At 45.8% G+C, this 21,922-nt stretch overlaps 1 protein-coding gene across 1 annotated transcript; it reads left to right on the top strand.

Moving 5' to 3' along the window:
* Positions 1-8,553: 8,553 nt before the first annotated feature.
* Positions 8,554-20,309, top strand: LOC105703779 (homeobox protein vab-15). The gene is made up of 3 exons (XM_012432435.2): positions 8,554-10,066; positions 18,206-18,387; positions 18,954-20,309. Exons 1-3 carry the CDS (start codon positions 9,310-9,312, stop codon positions 19,170-19,172), a joined length of 1,158 nt encoding a protein of 385 aa, XP_012287858.1. The 5' UTR covers positions 8,554-9,309; the 3' UTR covers positions 19,173-20,309.
* The last annotated feature ends 1,613 nt before the right edge of the window (positions 20,310-21,922 follow it).

The raw sequence follows: 21,922 nt of genomic DNA, 5'->3' as shown, positions 1-21,922 counted from the left end.
GACACCCTTAACTGGGCGAGCTCGTAAACGGCGAGAGAGAGGGCTCGAGGTAAAAAGACCCACAAGAGGGCCCTGCAGTGACAGGAGTTTGTTTTTTGAAGTCTGTATTGCTTACAAATGCCCCCGGTGTAAAAAGAGCAGGAGCAAAACGCCGCCCTAATGAGTCCGCCCGTTAAAAGATTTCCCCTCCTCTTCAGACTATCCTGGCAGTGCGCCGGACGAGAGATGACTTTCTCCAGTCTGGTAGTAAACCCGAAAGGTCCTTTGTATTAATTTTAAATATTAGTTCAAAGCCCTTGGTACTTGGGAAAAATGTCTAGGGATTTTTTTCCCATTCGGAAGTGGTCGGAAAAAAAATAGAGAAAATCTAGCGGTGCGTAATATCGTCTTCCGCCATGACAGTATGGCTGACGTACAAGAAGACTCGTTTTTCACCGGCGGAGGAAATCTGGCCTGTCTCGTCTCTCCTGAGCCGTCTTTTCGCCGCTTAATAGCGCATAAATACTCCGAGCTACGCTTTTAGTCGCTTACCGAGCTGGAAGATCTATAGGTTGACCGTCGAGCTCGTGATTACCGTGATTAAGGCGAGATGATTCATCATCAACCTTTACGCGCGACTATGTGCCTCCTCTTCATAAGAGACCGCCGCAGCACCTACAAATTAAAAACCGTAACAGTATTACACGGTCCTTTACCCTCCCCTGTATATTTTCAGGGCTTAAACATATATAATATCATGCGGAATAAAAAGTACCTTCCAAGACTCACCCACCTTATCACCGCATCCCCTAACATACATACCTTGACTCACAACCCTGAAATTCAGGTTAGGACTAAAACGCGTTTCGGAAAATATACTAACTTACCAAGTTCAATCTTCCTCTTATTTATTACATTCACTTACACGACTTACTTTCGAGGTTAGGACCTCCGGAAATATCCTCGGCACTGGAAAAGTCAAAAATACGATATAGGTTACGTTACCCCTGAAAGACGACTTCCATGGTTGCAGGGACTTCGCTACACCCAAGACACGCTACCCCTACCCTAATTCCTGAAATCCAGATTTGAGGTTAGAACCCCAGAAAATATCTTGAAAATATACAGTACGGCTTCGATTTAACCTAAGTGCGATTTGCATAGGTGCATCGCGAGGTGGCTTAAGGGGAGGGTCACTCGATGACGTCGAGGGGCCGTGAATAATGGCGGCGCACTTAAACGGCCATTTATTTAGAAATCCGCCCAAATCGCTTAGCCCGAGCAAAGCGTTCCAATTAAGAGGTATGCGTCCCGCTCCCGGCATCCCGGGAGCCGCTTTTTCTCTCCCGATCCCGGTCCCCGCCCGAGGAGTTAGGAACTAAACGGACGGCGTCTTTCGGTCTATTAGTGGAGCTGCCACCGTCGAGCACGCAAGGAGAATTGATATCTTTCCGCGCTCGGTGCGCGCTGCACCCCCTCTCCCCCCGCCGCCTCCCCTCCCGCGCCCCCCTGCTGTCGGGGTCCGCGAGCCCCTCCCTCCAGATCGGCAGTCGAAGGTCACCGCTCGGCCCGTTAACCTGCGCGGGGTCCCCGCGCACAAGAAGCTTAATTTGGCAGCCCTGTTTGTCATCCTGCGGCTCCCTGGGGAACTCGTGCCCTCGGGAACCCGGTGGGAACTACTGGGGTCCCTAGGCCCCTAAATACTCTTCGCAAATTTTTTTTTTACGCGGTTTCCTCCACCCGGCGACGAGTCTTCACTTTTAAGGATAAGGGTTAGGAAACTCGGTAGAGCTTCTCGCCAAATACATTAATACAGACCCCTAAATACTCTTCGCAAATTTTTTTTTTACGCGTTTCCTCCACCTGGCGACGAGTCCACTTTTAAGGATAAGGGTTAGGAAACTCGGTAGAGCTTCTCGCCAAATACATAAATACAGACCCCTAAATACTCTTCGCAAATTTTTTTTTTTTTACGCGTTTCCTCCACCTGGTGACGACTCTTCACTTTGAAGGATGTGGGTTAGGAAACTCGGTAGAGCTTCTCACCAAATACATAAATACAGACCCCTAAATACTCTTCGCAATTTATTTTTTCTTACGCACACAGATTAATATATATAGTAACCGACTGTCAATTTGACGCAACTGGGAAATTTATGCAAGTCGTTTACAATGCTAAAACATTAAGGTGAATGTATACACTAATTGTAATAAAAAGAGATCGTTGAGGAAGCGTATAGTTTAAGGAGCACTTTTTAAGTCTTTAGATGCATTTTTATCCCTGGAAGCGAGAAGCGAGAGGGTAGAGTCCTCGCCAAGTACACGCGCGCGGCGCATTCCGGGCGCGTGCCGTTGTCACTTCGGAAAGTGAATGATAAGTAATTTATATCGGCCAAACCGAGGGCGGTGTAAATAGCCCTTTCGCGCGGGGAAGCCCGAGGGAAACCGAAAGTCAGTCTAAATATCGAGCACATGTCGACTCGGTTCCCCCTAAACGACACCGAAAATAGAAAGCCTTCATACGTCATCTCGGGCCACCGAGTGTGCACACACGTGTACTTACATCCCCACATACTGTACATATACGTACATACATATGTGCCAGGTTCTCCGTAAACCGCAAGATTGTCGATCCGGACACTTTATGCATTACAGTAAAGAGACGCTGCGCTCAGCTGAGGGTTATGAACTTGTCCGAGACGCAACCTCCACTCTTGATATGTATATGCCCGGGTATAATATCGCTCTCGTATGTTTTCGAATATTCGATGGATTTTCTAAATTTCGAGAAGGTAGTCGGTAAAGAGAAAATCATTCGGCGCGTTTAATCGAAATATTTCCGATTATCATAAAACATGTCCTTTACTCGATTGGAACAATTAAGTTTGGTCAAGTGAAATAAAATTCAGGACAATTCTGAAATAAAGCAAATATTGCCAAACGATTTTATTCAAAGAACCGGACTTTTGTTGTATGCTTAAATTATATGTATTTCTACATAAATCATTAAGTAAAAAATTATTAAAATCTCTCTTCGTCATCTTGTTCAGTTAATCGTCCGAAGCTAAATGAGCGGTAGGGTACATATGCTTGACTTATAATGAATGCTTGAATTATATGTATTTATAAATAAATTATTAAGTAAAAAATTATTAAAATCTCCCTTTGCCATCTCGTTCAGTCGATTGTGCGAAGCTATATGGATATATATGCTACATTCGTATGTGGATGTACTTAGGTATGCACGTGGCTGAGCACGTGTAGGTGCGCACGTGGTGCATCCGCGCTGCAGTCAGGAAGACTAATCCATATCCACTAATAAACCGGCTGTCTTTCTAATTGACTAGGTGGGTCCGTTCACGCGGTGGGCCCACGTCATGGGAAGAGAAGAGGGGGGGAACGAACCTCCGTAAATCAACCTCCGATAGGGCAAAAAGGGAGGGGCCGCGACGAAGGATAACGAGGGCGATTCACGCTTCCGCTTCCGGGCCCGATCCAAGGAAGACGGCCCTTATCGGGCCCCCGATGTGTGCTCGGGAAGTGATAAGAAAAATTAAAAGAAGAAGCCATTACCAGATCACGTGGAATCGAGGTGTCGGAAGATATGAAGATCTCGAGTAATTTGGAAATAATAAGGCCCCGTGGTGGTAATCAGGCCCACGAAGTACAGTCGTGGGCTCCTAAAAAAAAAAATATATATATATGTTACGGTGAAACACCGAAATCTGGAGAATGTCGACTTTCACCGGTAAATGTTGACATTCACCGGTGTGTGATTGTCGACACACACTGGAGAGGGTCCGAATGTACAACAATGTAATGAAATATTCGATCTTTCACCGACGTATTTGGTATCGGTTGACATTCACCGGTGAAAGTCGACATTCTCCAATTCACGGTAACACATATATATATATATAAACGGCTTATATATTTTTGATAATTGGAGCATCATTATGAAAAATCAAATGTTTCAAACTATTGAGAGTGATATTGAAATGATAGGGCCCTTTCATATCACCTTAAATGTCTCAGAGCGTTGAGAGTGATTTTGGCATGAACGATGCGACTGAAAATAGATAAATTAAGTAAAAGACATCGAACCCATCTCGTGACGACATAATGCGATATGATCCTCAGGTGATGTCGAATTTTTGAACCTCGTCGAAAATGCGCGATGTTGATTAAGGGCTATCAGGCCCCGCGGTATAAACGTCGAGATAAAAATGGAGAATATCCAGGCATTCCGGGATTAAGATTTCACGAGTAAGCCACGATTAAGATCCCCTCGCGAGAAATCGGCGCCGACAGCGCGTGCGAGGATCTCGGGGGATAATCGGGCCCCGCGGTATTAAAAGTCGGGCCCGCGATATATACCGGCGCAAGAAACCCGCCGTAAACTCCTCCCTCGTGCCGCGTCTCGTAAACGTACACTTAATTATACGTGCGCGCGCGTTATTACGCCAGCAGGAGCTCGACGATGCGTTAGCGGCCGCGGCTGCGGATAATTTTGGTACCTCCGAGAAATCCGCCGAGAACTCTTTAACTCAATGTCGCGAAACGGGCCCGGGACTCTACGTCCCGAGGGAGGACGATCGAGAAGCTCGGAGACGTCATAACTATATATATATATACACACGTGGAGTACTGGAAACAAATTTCGTTAAATCCGGGAAATTTTTTTTATCCCACCAGGGAATGTAGTTACATCGTCAGTCAAATATTTGGTTAATAAGTTTCGATGTCACCTACATGAGAGTACTAGAAATAAATTTCGTTAACCTTTTGGCTACAAAGAGCGACGTAAGGCGCCCGACGTTTGGTCCAATGTTGCTTGCACGGTCAGACGAATTTCGCCCGTATGTCGAAATGGCTCCGTGTTCAAAGGATTAAATTCGTGCGATTTTTTTTATCGCACCATGGAATGTAGTTACATCGTCAGTCAAATATTTGGTTAATAAGTTTCGACGTCACCTACATGAGAGTACTAGAAATAAATTTCGTTAACCCTTTGGCTACAAAGAGTGACGTAAGGCGCCCGACGTTTGGTCCAATATTGCCTGCACGGTCGGACGAATTTCGCCCGTATGTCGAAATGGCTCCGTGTTCAAAGGATTAAATTCGTGTGATTTTTTTTATTCCACTGTGGAATATAGTCATATTGGCAATCAAACGTTTAGTTGACATGACAATTCTCTGTTTAATAAATGACCTCCGTGAGAGTATTCGAAACGAATTTCGTTAAATCGGTGAAATTTTTCATGGTTAAGCAGTTGCACCTAAAAATAAGAAAAAATATAAATGGGCCTTAACGTTCCGAAATGAAGAAAGAGGGTTAAAACGAGAACGCAATTAAAGCGCCGTTCAGAGAAGGTAATGAATCTTCCACCGACAGGTGCAGGATCGCATGGATCGCGTTTGGGCCCAAGATGGCGGCCAGAGGGGCCCGACGGGGTTCCCCTTGACTCTTGAATTCGAGGATTTCGGAGGTGTCGCAGGACAAATACCGCCTAGTTTGTTTCTGAAAGGACTCGCCTCCGGTCGTAGCGCCATTTTCCAGTCCGGGGCCCGAGGACCGCGACGAGCACCGGGGGGCCGTAGGGCCCCGTCGAGGGCCTTCAGGTGGGCCGAGGGGTTCCACTTCCAGCATCAAAATATCATTTAGTTTGTTTCTGAATGGGTGCAATTGTCGAGTCGATTCCCGCTGGGCATCAAAGTGTGTCCGCGGGGCCTTACGGGCCCCGGAACGGTTCCGGGGGACCTCCGGGTGGCGTGGGTGGTGTAGGCAGGACCTGGAGCCCCGGTAGGGCTTGGGTAGACCTGATCGGGCCCGGTCGGGCCCGGTTGGGCCCGCGCGCGGATCTTCGGAGGCTGCGGACCCAGGAAACCGTTCCGGAGGGGCCTCACGCCCTCGACAATGGTGCAATCTTCGGAGGCCGATTCGTCACGCGACTATTGTCCCCGGCCAGGGGTCGGTTTCCGAGCGAAACACGCCGGAAAGTGGGCCCCTTTCGCCCGCGCTGCATAATTACGATTTAAGAGGTCCAAGAAGTCGAGCAGCTGCGACCGCACGACAATGGGCCCGGCCACTCCAGTCGGACTGTTCGACGATTTGGACCCCGCCGAGAGGAGACGCGATTTTCCCGACCTTCGGGCCCGCCGCCGATCGTGGGCCCACCGTAACGAGGCCCCGTATATAGGGCCCATTATCCGCCGACCTTCCGACCGCCTCCCGGTTAACTTCCGAGACGGAAAAATTCAGAGATAAATTGTTTTCGGATGCACTGACATCCTTAAGGTGATGTGAAAGTGGCGGCGATGAGGTTTTGTTTATAACACTTTTCTCCCAACTCGGTTTACCGAATAGGCTGAAACTTTACAACGTGAATAGGGAGACTATAAGGAAGGTCCTGAAATTCGAGAAAATTCAATTCTTTTGTAATTTCTTTATAGGTATTTTAAAAATAGTTTATAAAAATTGAAATTTCCCGAATTTCAGGACCTACCTTAAGGTCTCCGTATTCACGTTTTAAAGTATGAAACGATTTGAGACACCCAGGTAGTAGAAAGGTTTTATGAACGATTGAGCTTTCGGATGACACTTTCACATCCCCTTAACTGGAGATTTGGGCTTTTTTCTTGAAATGTTATAAAATTGTAAATTTATTCAGAAGTTTGTAGCAAACCTATACTAATTCACCTTTAAGACGTCAAATTTATACATTTTTATTACAGCCTTACGTACTAAAAGTCTATGAATTTCATTAATCGTCTATATGAATTTGTACTATATTGCATGAATAGTACTATTAATTTTCTGAATTTGTACTATATTGCATGAATAGTACAATTAATTTTATGATTTTGTACTATATTGCATGAATAGTACAATTAATTGTATGATTTTGTACTATATTGCATGAACAATACAATTAATTGTATGATTTTGTACTATATCGTATGAATAGTACTATTAATTTTATGAATTTCTTTAACAGCGTACGCTCTCCCGGAGAATCCATCCTCGGCGTAAAATTTCGGCTGAAAGCATGCCCCCCCAGTCAGTGGCGGAATGTGTCAAAAATCGACGAGGAAGGCTGAAGATCCCTTTCCGGGTGCGCATTGTCCTTCCAGCCGCCCAAGAAGGGCACTCGAATCCTCGGCGGGGACACTCGATCGACAATGCCCTCCTACGTAGCCGTGAAAGTCCGCTTGTAAAGTGACCACAGTGGGTGTCGGGAACGGCGGAACCGAGCGCACGCCATCCCGAGTCGTTTAAATCCTCATAAAGGGCCATAGAATTCCAAGGCGTATCGTTTTTCGCCTTTCGAGGTACGGCCAAGTCCCGATTCCACGCAGCCTCTCGGATAAAGTGAAACCGAGTCGAGCTCCTCGTTTGTCCCGAAGGAGTCCCCCCTCCGGGGGATTGTCCACGAGACAATCTCGTCAATTAAATCCCGCCGACGTAACGCGGCACGATACGCACTTAATTGACTTAAGTTGGCATCAAAGGGGGGAAAGAAAGAAAGGAAAAAAAAAAAAAGAAGCGGCAGTTGCCAGGAAAATCGATGCCAAAGTGGAATTAGCTGGTCGACCCCTCCGTGGAATAAGAGGGGGAGGCTCCCCCCTTTCCCAGGCCCATGAGGGGATAGGGCTAAATTGGACGAGCTGGGATTTACAGAAATCGGATTTCCTAATCGGGCCCGTGACGCTTTAATTTTCTCAAAACTTGTTCTTTACACATTACTGAAAAATGAAATTCTTCTCAAGAAATAAAATCTGGGCGTCGGGACCCTGGTAAAAATCGATAGAAATTTACACACCATTTTTACATACTTTATAAATTAGGTTTGTATATTTACCGTACTGGGGAATTTTTATTTCAATTTATTCTGATATCACGTTACAATTTTCTATAATTTAACTCATATGCTTAATGAGATGTTAGGGCTTTGATAGGTACCCTTTGTTATCGGGTAGAGGTTATGAACGAAGGTACTACTTTTCGCGCCAGGTAATTACGTCAGGTACTCGACACGTACCGCTCGCCTTAATAATTCTTTCGTTACAAATGGAGAGCATTAAACCACTCCCTCGTGAACGCAGGTATATCCTGTTAACGAGCATCGAGTGCCCTCGGGCTAATTAATATTCATCCCTCGAAAGTAGAGGAAATTCCACCCCCCGGCCGGGGGGGGGGGGGTTTCGTTAGAGGCGGCAAGCCTCGCGTTTACAAAAATGACCCGGGGGTTATTTCTTGCCATAATCAGCGGGGCTAATTGGTCAATTGCGTTCATTATCGTCGTCCACGGTAGGGAACCGAGTCGCGATCGGATCTCTCCGGGCCGCGTCGCGCCCCACTCCCCGCGAGGTCGCGGATCAACTGTAGGGGAAACGGCGGGGACAGGGAGCCGGATCCCGGCAGTCAGTGGGCGGGGCCTGCCGGCCTCGAGCGAGGCCACGCCCCTCGCGGCGCTCCCCTCTCTCCCCTCTCCGCCGGGCTCGCCCGGCTCCCGGGACCCGAGACCCGGCAAAAGGAAAAAGTCATTTCCATCTAACCAGATGACCAGTCAGTCCACTCGGTGCCTTCGCCTCGTTAAGATCCTCGTCAGCCTGCCCGACGGCCATCGATCCACTCGCGCGAGGGTCGGAAAGGGTGCAAAGGACGTACCTCGACCCCGAGTTCTCCCAGCAGGCGTCGGGACGCCCTCGGTGGACCCTGGAGTGCGAGTTTCGTGGATAGCAAGAGGAGGCCGACGGAAGAGGAATCGTCCGGGAGATAGGAAAAGAGAAGCGGAAGAGAATTAGGAAGGAAGAAAGAAGAGAATCCACTTCGTTGAGAACGTTGCGACTCGCCGACGGTCCTGAGCGAGGAGAGAAGACGACAGAGGGTGGCGGTGAAGATTCGTCCAGGAGGCCGAAGGTGGGGTTGGAGGTCATCGAGGCCCAGGACGTGGACCGTTGGACGGAGGTCGATAGCGACGTGGGAACTCACCGACGGCGGAGTGGTACCCTGGGGTCGACCTAGAGGATCCTTCCCAGCGGGTGGCGTCGCGGTACCGTGTATCTGAGAATAAAGTTTGTGAGAAAGGAAGGTTGTCGAGGGCATGTTTTGATCCCTGGGTGTCCTGGTAGTCCGGGTGGACGGCTTCGGGGAGTACCTGTGTACCTGGGGGAGACCAAGTGGAGGAGAGTTCCTCGGGTCGCGAAGGGGTTCTCGGCAGGGGGTCTCCATCTTATGTCCGGGACGGCCGGTCCGCCGATCGGGCCCCGGGAGGCAGAGGCCCGGACCCAGTGACTCGGGAACCGGCGCCCCCCGGGACTCCGAGGATGACAGTACTCAGGATGACGTCGCTGGTAGCACCGCCATCCACGAGCCCGGGCTTCGCCGAGGAGACGCTCGCCCCCAAGCCACCCTCGAGGCCCGCGACGCACCGCCTCAGCTTCTCCGTGGCCGCTCTCCTGGCGGACACCAACGAGATCGACGAGGCCTCCCCCCCGTCTCCGGCTCATCGGCACCATGACCGTCTCCACAGGGAACGACACTCTCCGGTGGGTCAACCTATCCCTACGAAGTACGGGACCGTCCTAGACCCTGAGGGGAGGTCGCCACCTCCGGGGTTCGACCTCCCCGGGTCGCCTGGACGGCGCGACGCCATGACCAACCCCTCGCCCTCGCCCACCCCGACCACCATTGGCATCCGGGACTTCGCGTCCAGGTCCTCTGGGTCCTCTTCCCACGGCGGCGATGCTCGGTTTTATTATCCCGATGCCGACAACGCCCCCGTCTCCGTCGACGAGGAGGACGACTCCGGCAGCCTCGTCGACGTCGAGGACCTCCAGCAGATCCAACAACGGCACGTCACTCCTGGGGCTGCACCCGTCAGACCCACTCCTGCGTACATGGGTCCATTTCCTTCGCTGGGCCCTGTCTCCGCCATCCCCGAGAATCTGCACCATGCTGTCTGGGGATCCGCGCATCAGACGTCCGCTGCTGCCGCCGCCGCCGCCGCCGCCGCAGCCGCCGCCGCTGCCGCGTCGCCGTCCTTCTTCCCGGCACACTTCTCGCACCATGCACCACTTAACGGTATACTTTTCTCTTGGCTTTGTATATTGATTCCATATATTAGGCCGAGCTTGGTATAGCCACGTGACGAGTCGAATATATTTGGTTGGTGCGTAAGCTCGTGCGTTTTTTTTTGTAACAGTTTCCCTAGTTGTAAAAAAAAAAACGCACGAATTTGTGCCCCAACCCAAGTAAATGGCGAGTTGGAGAGTAAAGCGATTCGAATAACCGAATAAGGCGCGATTGATATCTCAGGACGAGCTACTCGTTTGTACTAATAATTCGAACATACATAAAATACTCGACTCGTTACATCAATTGTTTGGAAGGGTTGGGACGCTTTGCTTGAGGACGAAACAGGTATATATACATATACCTGTGTACAAAATACAATATACAAAATAAATCCGCCGGTAGTTCTAATGTTAATGACGCCTACATCAGGGATGGTGATCACTTCTTGCAGTTTACTCCCTGGAATATCATGCTAAGATATAACTACTTCTCTCAACTGCTCCGCCATCTTTGTACATTTCTTATTTCGACTACACTCATACCTTCCATTATTAATTTCCTTCACTTTTTCACCTAAAAGATCCAGAAATCATCTGTCAATATTTTCCTCGTCATCTCTGGAGTGCGGTGAATAATTTCAACCGCTATTTACTCCCTAGAATATCAGACTAAGGTATGACTACTTCTTTCACCTGCTCCGCCATCTTTGTATATTTCTTATTACGACGCCACCCATACCTTCCATTATTAATTTCCTTCACTTTTTCACCTAAAAGATCCAGAAATGATCTGTCAATATTTTTCTCGTCATCTTTGGAGTGCGGTGAATAATTTCAACCGCTATTTACTCCCTAGAATATCAGACTAAGGTATGACTACTTCTCTCAACTGCTCCGCCATGTTTGCACGTTCCTCCTCATGACTCGGCACACCGTACAGTACTCTTGTTTGCACGCGCAATTAGGATAGAGGCCTCCGAGACTTTTTGCGGCGGACAGAGTTCTTCGGCTTTGTTCACACGTTCGCGAACTCGATGAAAACTTGAACGCGGGAGCCGTGGGAACCTGGAAAGAAAAGAGGCCTTCGGCAGGAAAGGGAAAAAGCAAAGAAGCGCGGTGTGTTAACAATTTGCACCCGAGTGACGCCTTAAAGGCACCGTCTCGTCTCTGTGACATTAATTTAAACGACTTCGACTTAAAAGGAATAAAATTCTCATTACCTCCGCTGAGAAAAAGTATTAAGGTGGTACGAAAGCGTCATTCTATATATATAACGTTTCTCCAAACTTGCACCGAATCATTTGAAATTTCAGCACGCGATCATAAAGGCCCTAAGGAAGAACGCGATGGTCATGAAATTTCATTTTTCACAACAAAAAAATTTTTATCATCATCTATATATATATAACTTTTCTCCAAACTTGCACCGAATCATTTGAAATTTCAGCACGCGATCATAAAGGCCCTAAGGAAGAACGCGATGGTCATGAAATTTCATTTTTCACAACAAAAAAATTTTTATCATCATCTATATATATATAACTTTTCTCCAAACTTGCACCGAATCATTTGAAATTTCAGCACGCGATTATGAAGGCCCTAAGATAGAACGCAATGGGCGTGAAATTTCATTAAAAAAAAAAAAAATGTAATTTTGGGTCTTGTCTAGGATACATGAGAAAAATATATTTGCAGTGGTATTTTATGATCATGAACTTCATAATCACGTACTGAAATTTTAAACGATTCGGGGTAGCCATGAATTAAAATACTACATGAAATTAAAACAGGCAAATAATTAGATGTTTAATTTACGTCGTTATAGATAGGATGGTGTATATAAGTAAAAGAGGGTATTTTCGAATAATTGGATGTTTAATTTACGTCGTTATAGATAGGATGGTGTATATAGGTAAAAGAGGGTATTTTCGAAAAGGATTATTCGTTATAGATAGGATGGTGTATATAAGTAAAAGAGGGTATTTTCGAATAATTGGATGTTTAATTTACGTCGTTATAGATAGGATGGTGTATATAGGTAAAAGAGGGTATTTTCGAAAAGGATTATTTTATTAGTCTCAAAGGCAAAACCGCGTTAATAAATAATAATTAGATGTTAAATTTACGTCGTTATAGATAAGATGGTGTATATAGGTAAAAGGGGGTATTTTCGAAAAGGGTTATTTTAGGAGACTGAAAGGCAAAACCGCGTTAATAAATAATACTTGAATTTTTAATTTACATCGTTATAGATAGGATGGTGTATATAGGTAAAAGAGGGTATTTTCGAAAAGGGTTATTTTAGGAGACTGAAAGGCAAAACCGCGTTAATAAATAATACTTGAATTTTTAATTTACATCGTTATAGATAGGATGGTGTATATAGGTAAAAGAGGGTATTTTCGAAAAGGGTTATTTTATTAGTCTCAAAGGCAAAACCGCGTTAATAAATAATACTTGAATTTTTAATTTACGTCGTTATACATAGGATGGTGTATATAGGTAAAAGAGGGTATTTTCGAAAAGGGTTATTTTAGGAGACTCAAAGGCAAAACCGCGTTAATCGCGCAATCAGTTTCTTTGCCGGTCGGCAGTTTGCTCTCGCGTGTCTCTCTTCTCCCCCTTTCTCCGTCTCTTCGTCCTCTCTGCGGTCCCTTTCCGTCTTTATCGGTCCCTCCTCCGGAGATTATTTCATCCCTCATTTAGCGAGGTCTCGTAATTGCGCTGGCTGGTGCCCGGGACGTTTTCAGGAACGATAAGATCCGTCTCTCCCGGAAAGGCACCACGGCGCATTATATCCTACGGGAGGAAGAAGGAAAAGGGAAAAAGAGGAGAGGCGAGAGGCCCTTCCGAGAAGCGCGATCATCGCGAAGGGTTGCTCGCATATGGAGGGGCGGGCCTTGTCGTAATTCTGAATTATTGCCGCTTACGTCGAGTGCCCCCAAATACGCGGCCTCTTCCAACTTTTACGCCTCCGACGCCTCTCTCATTTTTTTTTCTCTCTCTCTCTCTATTTTTTATTCCCTCGGTGCCCCTTCCGCGAGGGGAGGCCAATTTAACCCCGAGGCCCTCGATTTACTCCACCTCGTTTTTCTTCTTACACCTCCATTATCTTCGTATCTCCGAAATTAACCGCGATTGTTATCGTTACTTTCATTACAGAGATTTTCTGAGATTTGACATTTTTTATTGAATATTCTTTGAGTTTTTATACGAGGTAAGGGGGCGATTGCGTCTCGAACAAGATCATGGGCCTCGATTGAGCGCCGGGTCTCTTTACTCAAACCATCGCTCTACCGGATATTTAATTTTCATTTAACGACAATTATTAGAGTACTCTTCATCCTGAAGAGGTTTACTGAGGCTTGCAAGTTATTATTAAATATTCCTTGAATTTTATCATGATGTGTCTCGAACAAGATCATGGGCCTCGATTGAGCGCCGGGTCTCTTTACTCAAATCATCCCTCTACCGGGTATTTAATTTTCATTTAACGACTATTATTAGAGTACTCTTCATTCTGGAAGAGGTTTGCAAGTTATTATTAAATATTCCTTGAATTTTACCATGATGTGTTTCCAACAAATTCATGGTCCTCGACTAAGCGCCACGTCTCTTTACTCAAACCATCCCTCTACCGGGTATTTAATTTTCATTTAACGACTATTATTAGAGTACTCTTCATTCTGGAAGAGGTTTGCAAGTTATTATTAAATATTCCTTGAATTTTACCATGATGTGTCTCGACTAAGCGCCGAGTCTCTTTACTCAAATCACCACTCTACCAGATATTTAATTTTCATTCCACAATCAAAGTTACTATTGCTTCTTTTTCTTCACTATACATACCTTATTCACAAGGGTAGTATTTAAATTATCTTTCCCCTTTTTTCATTACACCTCGACGTGTCCCATATCAGCGAGATATATGGCGATTACATTGCCACACGATTCGCTCTCCGAAAATTTCTTTATTTCATCTCCCTTATTCCTCTCCCTTAAAGTGATTTTGGACCCGTCTAAATGATATTACCTCTTACACCGAGTACCCTCAAATTCGCACCCTCTTCCAACCTTTATGCCTCCTTTCCTTATTACCCTCTATATGAATATCCCATTCGCGCCTTAAGCCGTAGATTTATCCCCCTTTTTCTTCCTTACACCTCCCCGGAGTTCTTCATATTCCCTAAACAAATGGCGATCATTCCCTTCGCGCTCCTCTTCGCCGTGCAGGTTTTTTATTAATCATTCCTCGGTTCTTATCGATATCAGTTTCGGGAGCCTCGGGATTTACGATGTCTGCCTTCCGTTATTCCAACTCTAAAGAGAGAAAGGTTTTATTAATGTTTTCACTTTTTCTTATGTATGTATCGCACTTTCATGTCACCTTAACTAATGTAATTCAAAATTCAAAATTAATTGTTTTCGCCGCCATTGGAGGTAATCATCTCGCTTCGATTTGCGTGTTTTGAGGTTAGCAACGTCTGCGTTTTTTCGCTCGGGCCTTTACGAGGAGAGGTTTAGAAATCCCGAGACGACGGCGTTACTCGTACTCTCCGGTCTGTTTGATTTCGGTTGGGTTAGGCGCGAAAGCGCATCGTTTAAGGAAACTCACGAGCGATATCTGGGCTGCCGTGGATTAACGGTATGTACGACTCTCCGGAGCCGTGAAAGTGCTAACGCACGCCCTGCAAGTCGAGCTCGGCTTCCTGACCTAATCCGTCGGGTATTCCGCCGGGTTTTAACGCAATTAATCGCCATTTTCCTTCCCCCGATCTCGCGATAAGCGTCGCGGTACCGAGACTCGCCGCCGCCATCTTGGAGAACGCCGAAGACATTCGTTTTCATATGATTGCGCTTTTAAGAATGGAATAATGCGTGGCGTTTCTTGGTGGTGATGGTAATGGGTGAAAAAGAAATATGAAAATATGCCTTGAGCTTGCTTTCGAACTAATGAATTAAAAAATTCGTAAGATTGGTAGCCATCTTGGAGAACGCCGAAGACATTCGTTTTCGTATGAACGCGTTTTCAAGAATGGAAAAATGGCGTTTTGAAGGAAATATGAAAATATGACCTGAGCTTGAGTTTTTAGAAAAGAGAAATAGTCAATTGAAAAATTCGTAAGATTGGCAGCCATTTTGGAGAACGCCGAAAACATTCGTTTTCGTATGAACGCGTTTTCAAGAATGGAAGAATGGCGTTTTGAAGGAAATTTGAAAATATGACTTGAGCTTGGATGTTTAGAAAAGAGAAATAATCAAGTGAAAAATTCGTAAGATTGGCAGCCATCTTGGAGAACGCCGAAGACATTCATTTTCATATGAACGCGTTTTCAAGAATGGAAAAATGGCGTTTTGAAGGAAATATGAAAATATGACCTGAGCTCGAGTTTTTAGAAAAGAGAAATAGTAAATTAAAAAATTCGTAAGATTGGCAGCCATCTTGGAAAACGCCGAAGACATTCATTTTCATATGAACGCGCGTTTAAGAATGGAATAATGCGTGGCGTAAGTAGAAAAGAGAAATACTAAATTAAAAATTTAATAAGATTGGCATCCATCTTGAGAAATTAATTTTCGAGGACTTCCAGAAAGGGCCGGAATTAATGTCGGGAAAATTTGAGGAAAATCCGCCGTGGTGGCATGGCGAGGTCTCGGACTTCTGAGACGTCCGATCGGTCCTCGTCATCATTACATAACGAGACAAAGAGGCTCGACAGAGGCCGATCCCTTCTTAAGCGGACGAACGGTACCCCTGCGAAACCGGCTAATTATTTTAAAATGCATTCCCGATTGGAGCCGGATTAAAGTGGACGTTTTTGGTCGGCGACCGAGCGGATTCCGAATGCCGAGACTAATTGGACCCTTAGCGAGCCGGGAAGAGGACGGACGATGCGGGGGAACCGCCAGTGGGAGAGAGAGGGAGCGAGATATCCGCGGAGAGACGGAGACCGGGGAACCGGAGAGAGCACCGGGGACCGCCTTAACTGGAAGCCGAATTTGAAATTCAGAAACCCCGCCAGATAGCCTTTTGTCTCGCCGAGATCTCGACCCTCCCTCTCCCCCCCTTTGAGTCCGCCGTGGAGCTCTACAAATCTGTCAATTGTTGCCCGACAAATCTCGGGAATATACACCCCGTCGAACCCTTTTTGATGCCTGGCTTTCGGGATGCCCCCCTTGATAACGATTTCTCGATCTGGCTCCTTATCCCTGGCACTGGTCAAAGTGCCCATGTCAATTTTTATAGAATAAGTTGTTTCCATACCACGAGAAATTATAGTTAAATTGTCTCTGTAATATCGAAAGTAACCGGGTATCGGATATTTTGCAAGGAGTGGAAAAATATCGAATATTTTACGAGGAGTTAAAAAATATTGGATATTTTGCGAGGAGTTAAAAAATATCGAATATTTTTCGTGGAGTGAAAAAATATCGAATATTTTTCGTGGAGTGAAAAAATATCGGATATTTTGCGAGGAGTGAAAAAATATCGGATATTTTGCGAGGAGTGAAAAAATATCGGATTTTTTGCGAGGAGCGAAAAAATATCGAATATATCGCGAGGAGTGAAAAAATATCGAATATTTCGCGAGAAGTTAAAAAATATCGGATATTTTGCGAGGAGCGAAAAAATATCGGATATTTTGCGAGGAGTGAAAAGATATCGAATATAACGCGAGGAGTGAAAAAATATCGAATATTATGCGAGGAGTTAAAAAATATCGAATATTTTGCGAGGAGTTAAAAAATATCGAATATTTTGTGAGGAGTGAAAAAATATCGAATATATTGCGAGGAGTGAAAAAATATCGAATATATTGCGAGGAGATAAAAAATATCGAATATTTTGCGAGGAGTTAAAAAATATCAAATATTTTGCGAGGAGTTAAAAAATATCGGGTATTTTGCGAGGAGTTAAAAAATATCGAATATATTGCGAGGAGTTAAAAAATATCAAATATTTTGCGAGGAGTTAAAAAACATCGAATATATTGCGAGGAGTGAAAAAATATCGAATATCGTCTATTTATCCTCGCATTTATGTATGCGAGTTAATTGGAATTAATTCTCGGGCTGAATTAAGTAACCCAGGGGAAAAAGGTCGAAACGAGTTGTAATCGGGTTCACCGGCGATATAAACACACACTCTCTCTTTCTCTCTTCTCGATCCCCGCGGAAACGGCTTCTAAGAGTTTATGCACTGGTTATAAAAACAATAACGACGCCGACTCACTCTTGGTGCACCTCGGACCGTGGAGTTTATGAATTGCGTGATAAGAAACCCTCCCCCTGCGCCCCCCTCGTCGATTCGTTATGCGAGATGATCGTAACCCGTCGAAACGAGACGTTTTCGTTTTCGTACTAGTATCGAGTAATTGTCCCGAGCTCGCTTATCACCCATCGAAAACTCGCGATAAGGTCTGATATTCCATCATTATTTTTTTTATTTTTTTCATAAATTANTTCCATTTGTTTTTTTTTTAATTTCTAGTTTTCATAAATTAAAGAATTTAATTCTTCGACAAGTCGCGATTAGGCTATTTCGATGAGGACGGTAATTGTGCAGTTCAGTTTCTAGACGAAATTTTTTATATCGCCGTCCGACGTTCCATTTGTTTTTTTTTTAATTTCTATTTTTCATAAATTAAAGAATTTAATTCTTTGATAAGTCGCGATTAGGCTATTTCGACGAGGACGATAATTGTGCAGATCAGTTTTCCGAGGAAATTTCTTATATCGCAATAGTCACGTGTTGAGAAAGGGGGGCGAAACGTAACGTGAAACGCTTGATTTATTCTATTTTATATTAAATAGATAATCACTCATGTGTGTATGTATTTGGCGCAAGGCTCTATTGAACTTGGTGATTTATATTATAACTGTTAAAAAAAGCGAATCCCGATCACGGGACCGAAACGTTTTTTGAAACGAATGAAAAGGCAGTCAATCAAAGGAGTTTATTAAATGGACCACATTTTTTTTTTCTTTCTTTTCCTTGACGTCTCGTTTTATCTTCTCTCTTCTTTCTTCTTACTTGATTTCCTTTCGTTTCTCTTTACTTCGTCTTGGTTTTTCTTGGAGCGCTATGGAGGATACGAAGAGGCGGAAGATTGAGGGTTAATTGGATCGTTTCTTCTGTTTGCAGAAAATGGCGAGCCTGCCAAGATCAAGTGCAACTTGCGGAAGCACAAGCCGAACAGGAAGCCCAGGACCCCGTTCACGACCCAGCAGCTCCTCGCCCTGGAGAAGAAGTTCAGGGAAAGGCAATACCTCAGCGTGGCCGAGAGGGCGGAGTTCTCCTCGTCCCTCCACCTGACAGAGACCCAGGTAAGAAGAGTCCTCGTTTTCCTGGAACCCCTCGCTCCTCTAGCCTCGAATTGGCTCTTCGACCCAGTTCCCAGGACGTCGTCCTGCATCACCAGGACCAACAATGGCCTCGGCGAGGAAAGGAAAAATCCTTAAAAAGGGACACCTTGAAAGTACTCCTCAAAATTTCAATTTGTCACCGCGACTCCGGTGCCGAGATACTCACGTTAATTTTTTCCCTTCTCATTGGTCGTTACAATCATTTGGGATTTTTTTAATTCATGTCATCGCGTAATCATCGTGAGCCTCATGTCGGGATTCTTCGGTGAGTGCCCATCTGGGATTTCCTCCACCCGCGAGAGCAGGAGGAACGATTGAAAATAATGAAACGCTTAGGAATAGAAATAAAAATGGAAAAGTCATTATGAGGAATACTTGTCGGGGCTTCAACAAATCACGATGACTTTCTATGGGAGATTCTTCCGCTGACTGGTGATCCGTTATTCCGGGTGGTCCGGGACAAAGAATGCCGATTGACCCACCAAACATCCAGGTCCATTAATCCAGGAATTTTGTCACTTCACCAGGTAAAGATATGGTTCCAAAACCGGCGAGCGAAGGCGAAACGTCTCCAGGAGGCTGAGATGGAGAAGCTGAGGATGTCGGCAGTGCGACAACACCATACAGCCTTCTATGGGTCCCATCATGGCCTCCTGGGGCCAGCCCGGTTGTACCCGGTGAGCATCCTCTCTCACTCCGGACTCGCCGCCCACCACGCCATCGCCCAGCATCCCTCGAGAGGATGAGATCCGGCACCGAGCTTGGAACCGGCGACTGTAAATGAAGATTATTTATAAACGCGCGAAGGAAAGAAGAAAAAAATCCTTCCCGGAAAGACTAGTAAATGTACAAAGAGGAACGGTTTTATCTCCTGTGTGGACGAGATCAGGACGAAGAAGTGAAGGAGGCGTGTCGTTACGGTTAGCCCGCCCTCAGGGCACACGCCCACTCCGAAATGGGAGTGGCTATCCCCTCCTTTCTTCCATGGGAGGTGCTACTGTACTTTCGCGAAACGAGGACAGACCGCAAGAAGGTACTTTTTCTTGTCTGGATAAAGAGAAAGATACGTACCATTACAGTTAGACTCCTTCAATGCACCCTCCCACATGAAAGTGGGCGTGGTTATCCCCTGTTTTGTTGTATTGGATGTGCTACTGTACTTTCGCGAAACGAGGACAGACTGCAAGAAGGTACTTTTTCTTATCTGGATAAAGAGAAAGATACGTACCATTACAGTTAGACCTCCTTCGGTGCACCCTCCCACTTTAAAGGGGGCGTGGTTATCCCCTGTTTTGTTGTATAGGATGTGCTACTGTACTTTCGCGAAACGAGGACAGACCGCAAGAAGGTACTTTTTCTTGTCTGGATAAAGAGAAAGATACGAACCATTACAGTTAGACTCCTTCAATGCACCCTCCCACTTGAAAATGGGCGTGGCTATCCCCTCCTTTCTTCTGTGGGAGGGGCTACTGCACTTTCGCGGAACGGTGCACCAATAATTCTCCAGAGTTATCGCGCTCAGTGTACATAGATACTCATCTAGGATTAAGAATAAGTAAATACACGCCGGGGGCGTCGCGTGTATGCACTGTGTAAATACAACGGCGCGTCCGCGCGCAAACCTCGTAACGAGATTGACTAAGAGAGAGTCAAGAGTCTCTGTACATACATATTGGGCGAAATTACTGCGCGCGGGCGGACGATTATTCTCATTTTTGTAATAAACGTGTGAAGGCGAGTCGGATGAGCTAATCCCGTGTAATAAATCTCAATGTCGCAAGGTAACCTCGTTCATTACATTCCCCTGCATGTACTCTTAACAAGATTCTAGTACATAAGGTTGAAATGGAATGACATTCATTTTAGAGATTCGATGCCTTAAAATTAAACTCCTACACATTCCTTATGAATGAGCCTACATATTCCTTATGAAATAATAATGTGTTATTAACAGGGTACCATTAGCTTTTGGCCGTTTCAAATTTCGCGCCAGGGGAGCCATTTTGAGGACGATTTGGAGATTCCAGGCGCAGCGTTGTTATTGGGTTGACAATGAAATGATTGGGGATTTTGTCGATAGATGGCATTAAAGAATTCCTGACCCTCGGAACGGGACTTCTTTTTCGATCCTAAAAGGGCCTGAAGATGTCGCGAGATACGCTCGCTTCTCGTATTTTCACCTGGCCGTTAATGCAGTCGTCAGGGCGCCTCCACGTGGCGGCGGGCTCCGCCATATTGGAAGATAAAACCAGGGATAAGTAAAAACGGCCGGCGGGAATTAATAAGCCGCGGATAATCGGTCGGGCCCGAACGGGCTAATCCGTTTCGGGCAATTAAGAACTCCCTACCGGGCCCGACATATACTAACCTATAATCCAGTATACCCAGGCTTGTACAGGGTGTTCCAGAATTCCCAGTACCTCTTGGAATTCCGCATTAAATTTCGAATACCCGATTCTTGAACGCCCATGGAATGTCCGTACACATTCAAAATATTTTAATTTAATTTTTCGAACACAGAGCCGTTTCGACATATGGGCGAAATTCCTCTGACCGTGCAGGCGATATTGGACCAAACGTCGGACGCCTTTAAGCGCTCTTAGCAGCCAAGGGGTTAATAAATTATGCTGATCTAAAAACTCTCTGGTCTTCAAGGTATCGATACTCACGAAATTTAATTTTTTACAGAAAATTTGAAAAATACCTACGAGCTGAAGAAGAAAAAAATTTGAAAAATATGGATGTCAGGACCTTCCTTATCGTCTCTATATTAACGTTGTAAGTTTTAAAACGATTCGAGAAAGCAAAGAGGATGTTTCCACTCGAAACGTCAGTTTTCACCGGTTTCAGGGATAACCGGGAGTTCCGGGACACCCTGTAACCTCCCATATATAACATAACCTCATGTACTCACGTCTACTCCTATACCACCGCTGTATTTCACCTTTCTCGGACGCACGTCCCGCCTAACGGTCGTAACGGATTCCTCGGGTTAGGATTGCTCGGCGCGCGGAGCGCCTCCTTATGGATATCGCGAGATAAATTAGCCTCGCCAATTAGTTTCGGAATCGGCCGCGCCGGTGGCGGTTAGCGCCACCATCTTGATTACGGGCCGCCCCGCGGACAGTAGCCAGCACTGTTTGCCGAAAGGCCCAGCGGTCGCGGACTAATTAGCGATGCCCACCGAGATATCGCGATGCACGCTAATAATACCGAACATAAATATTCGGAATTTTTTCGTCTGGTCCCGAGCCGCTCCCCGTTCCGCGAGCCCCCCTCTATGTACCGTGTTTACTCCTCCTTTCTCCTCCGCTCCTGCGGAGCGGTCAACACTTTTTCTCTCCCTCTCCCTCGCCGGCACCCGGAGGAAGAGAGAGGGGGATACTCTTGAAACTACGATATCTCCCAATATTAGTTAGCGCGGTAATTAACACCCTGACAAATACCCGCCGTTAAGGCGATGCGCCGCCGCTGCTTCGCCGAGCGGGCTTGACAA

This window comes from Orussus abietinus, unplaced genomic scaffold, assembly GCF_000612105.2.
Source record: "Orussus abietinus isolate OABI.00-Male unplaced genomic scaffold, Oabi_2.0 scaffold43, whole genome shotgun sequence".
Taxonomy (NCBI): domain Eukaryota; kingdom Metazoa; phylum Arthropoda; class Insecta; order Hymenoptera; family Orussidae; genus Orussus; species Orussus abietinus.
Note: the sequence above shows the minus strand (reverse complement) of the source record. Positions and strands in the feature narration are given on the sequence as shown.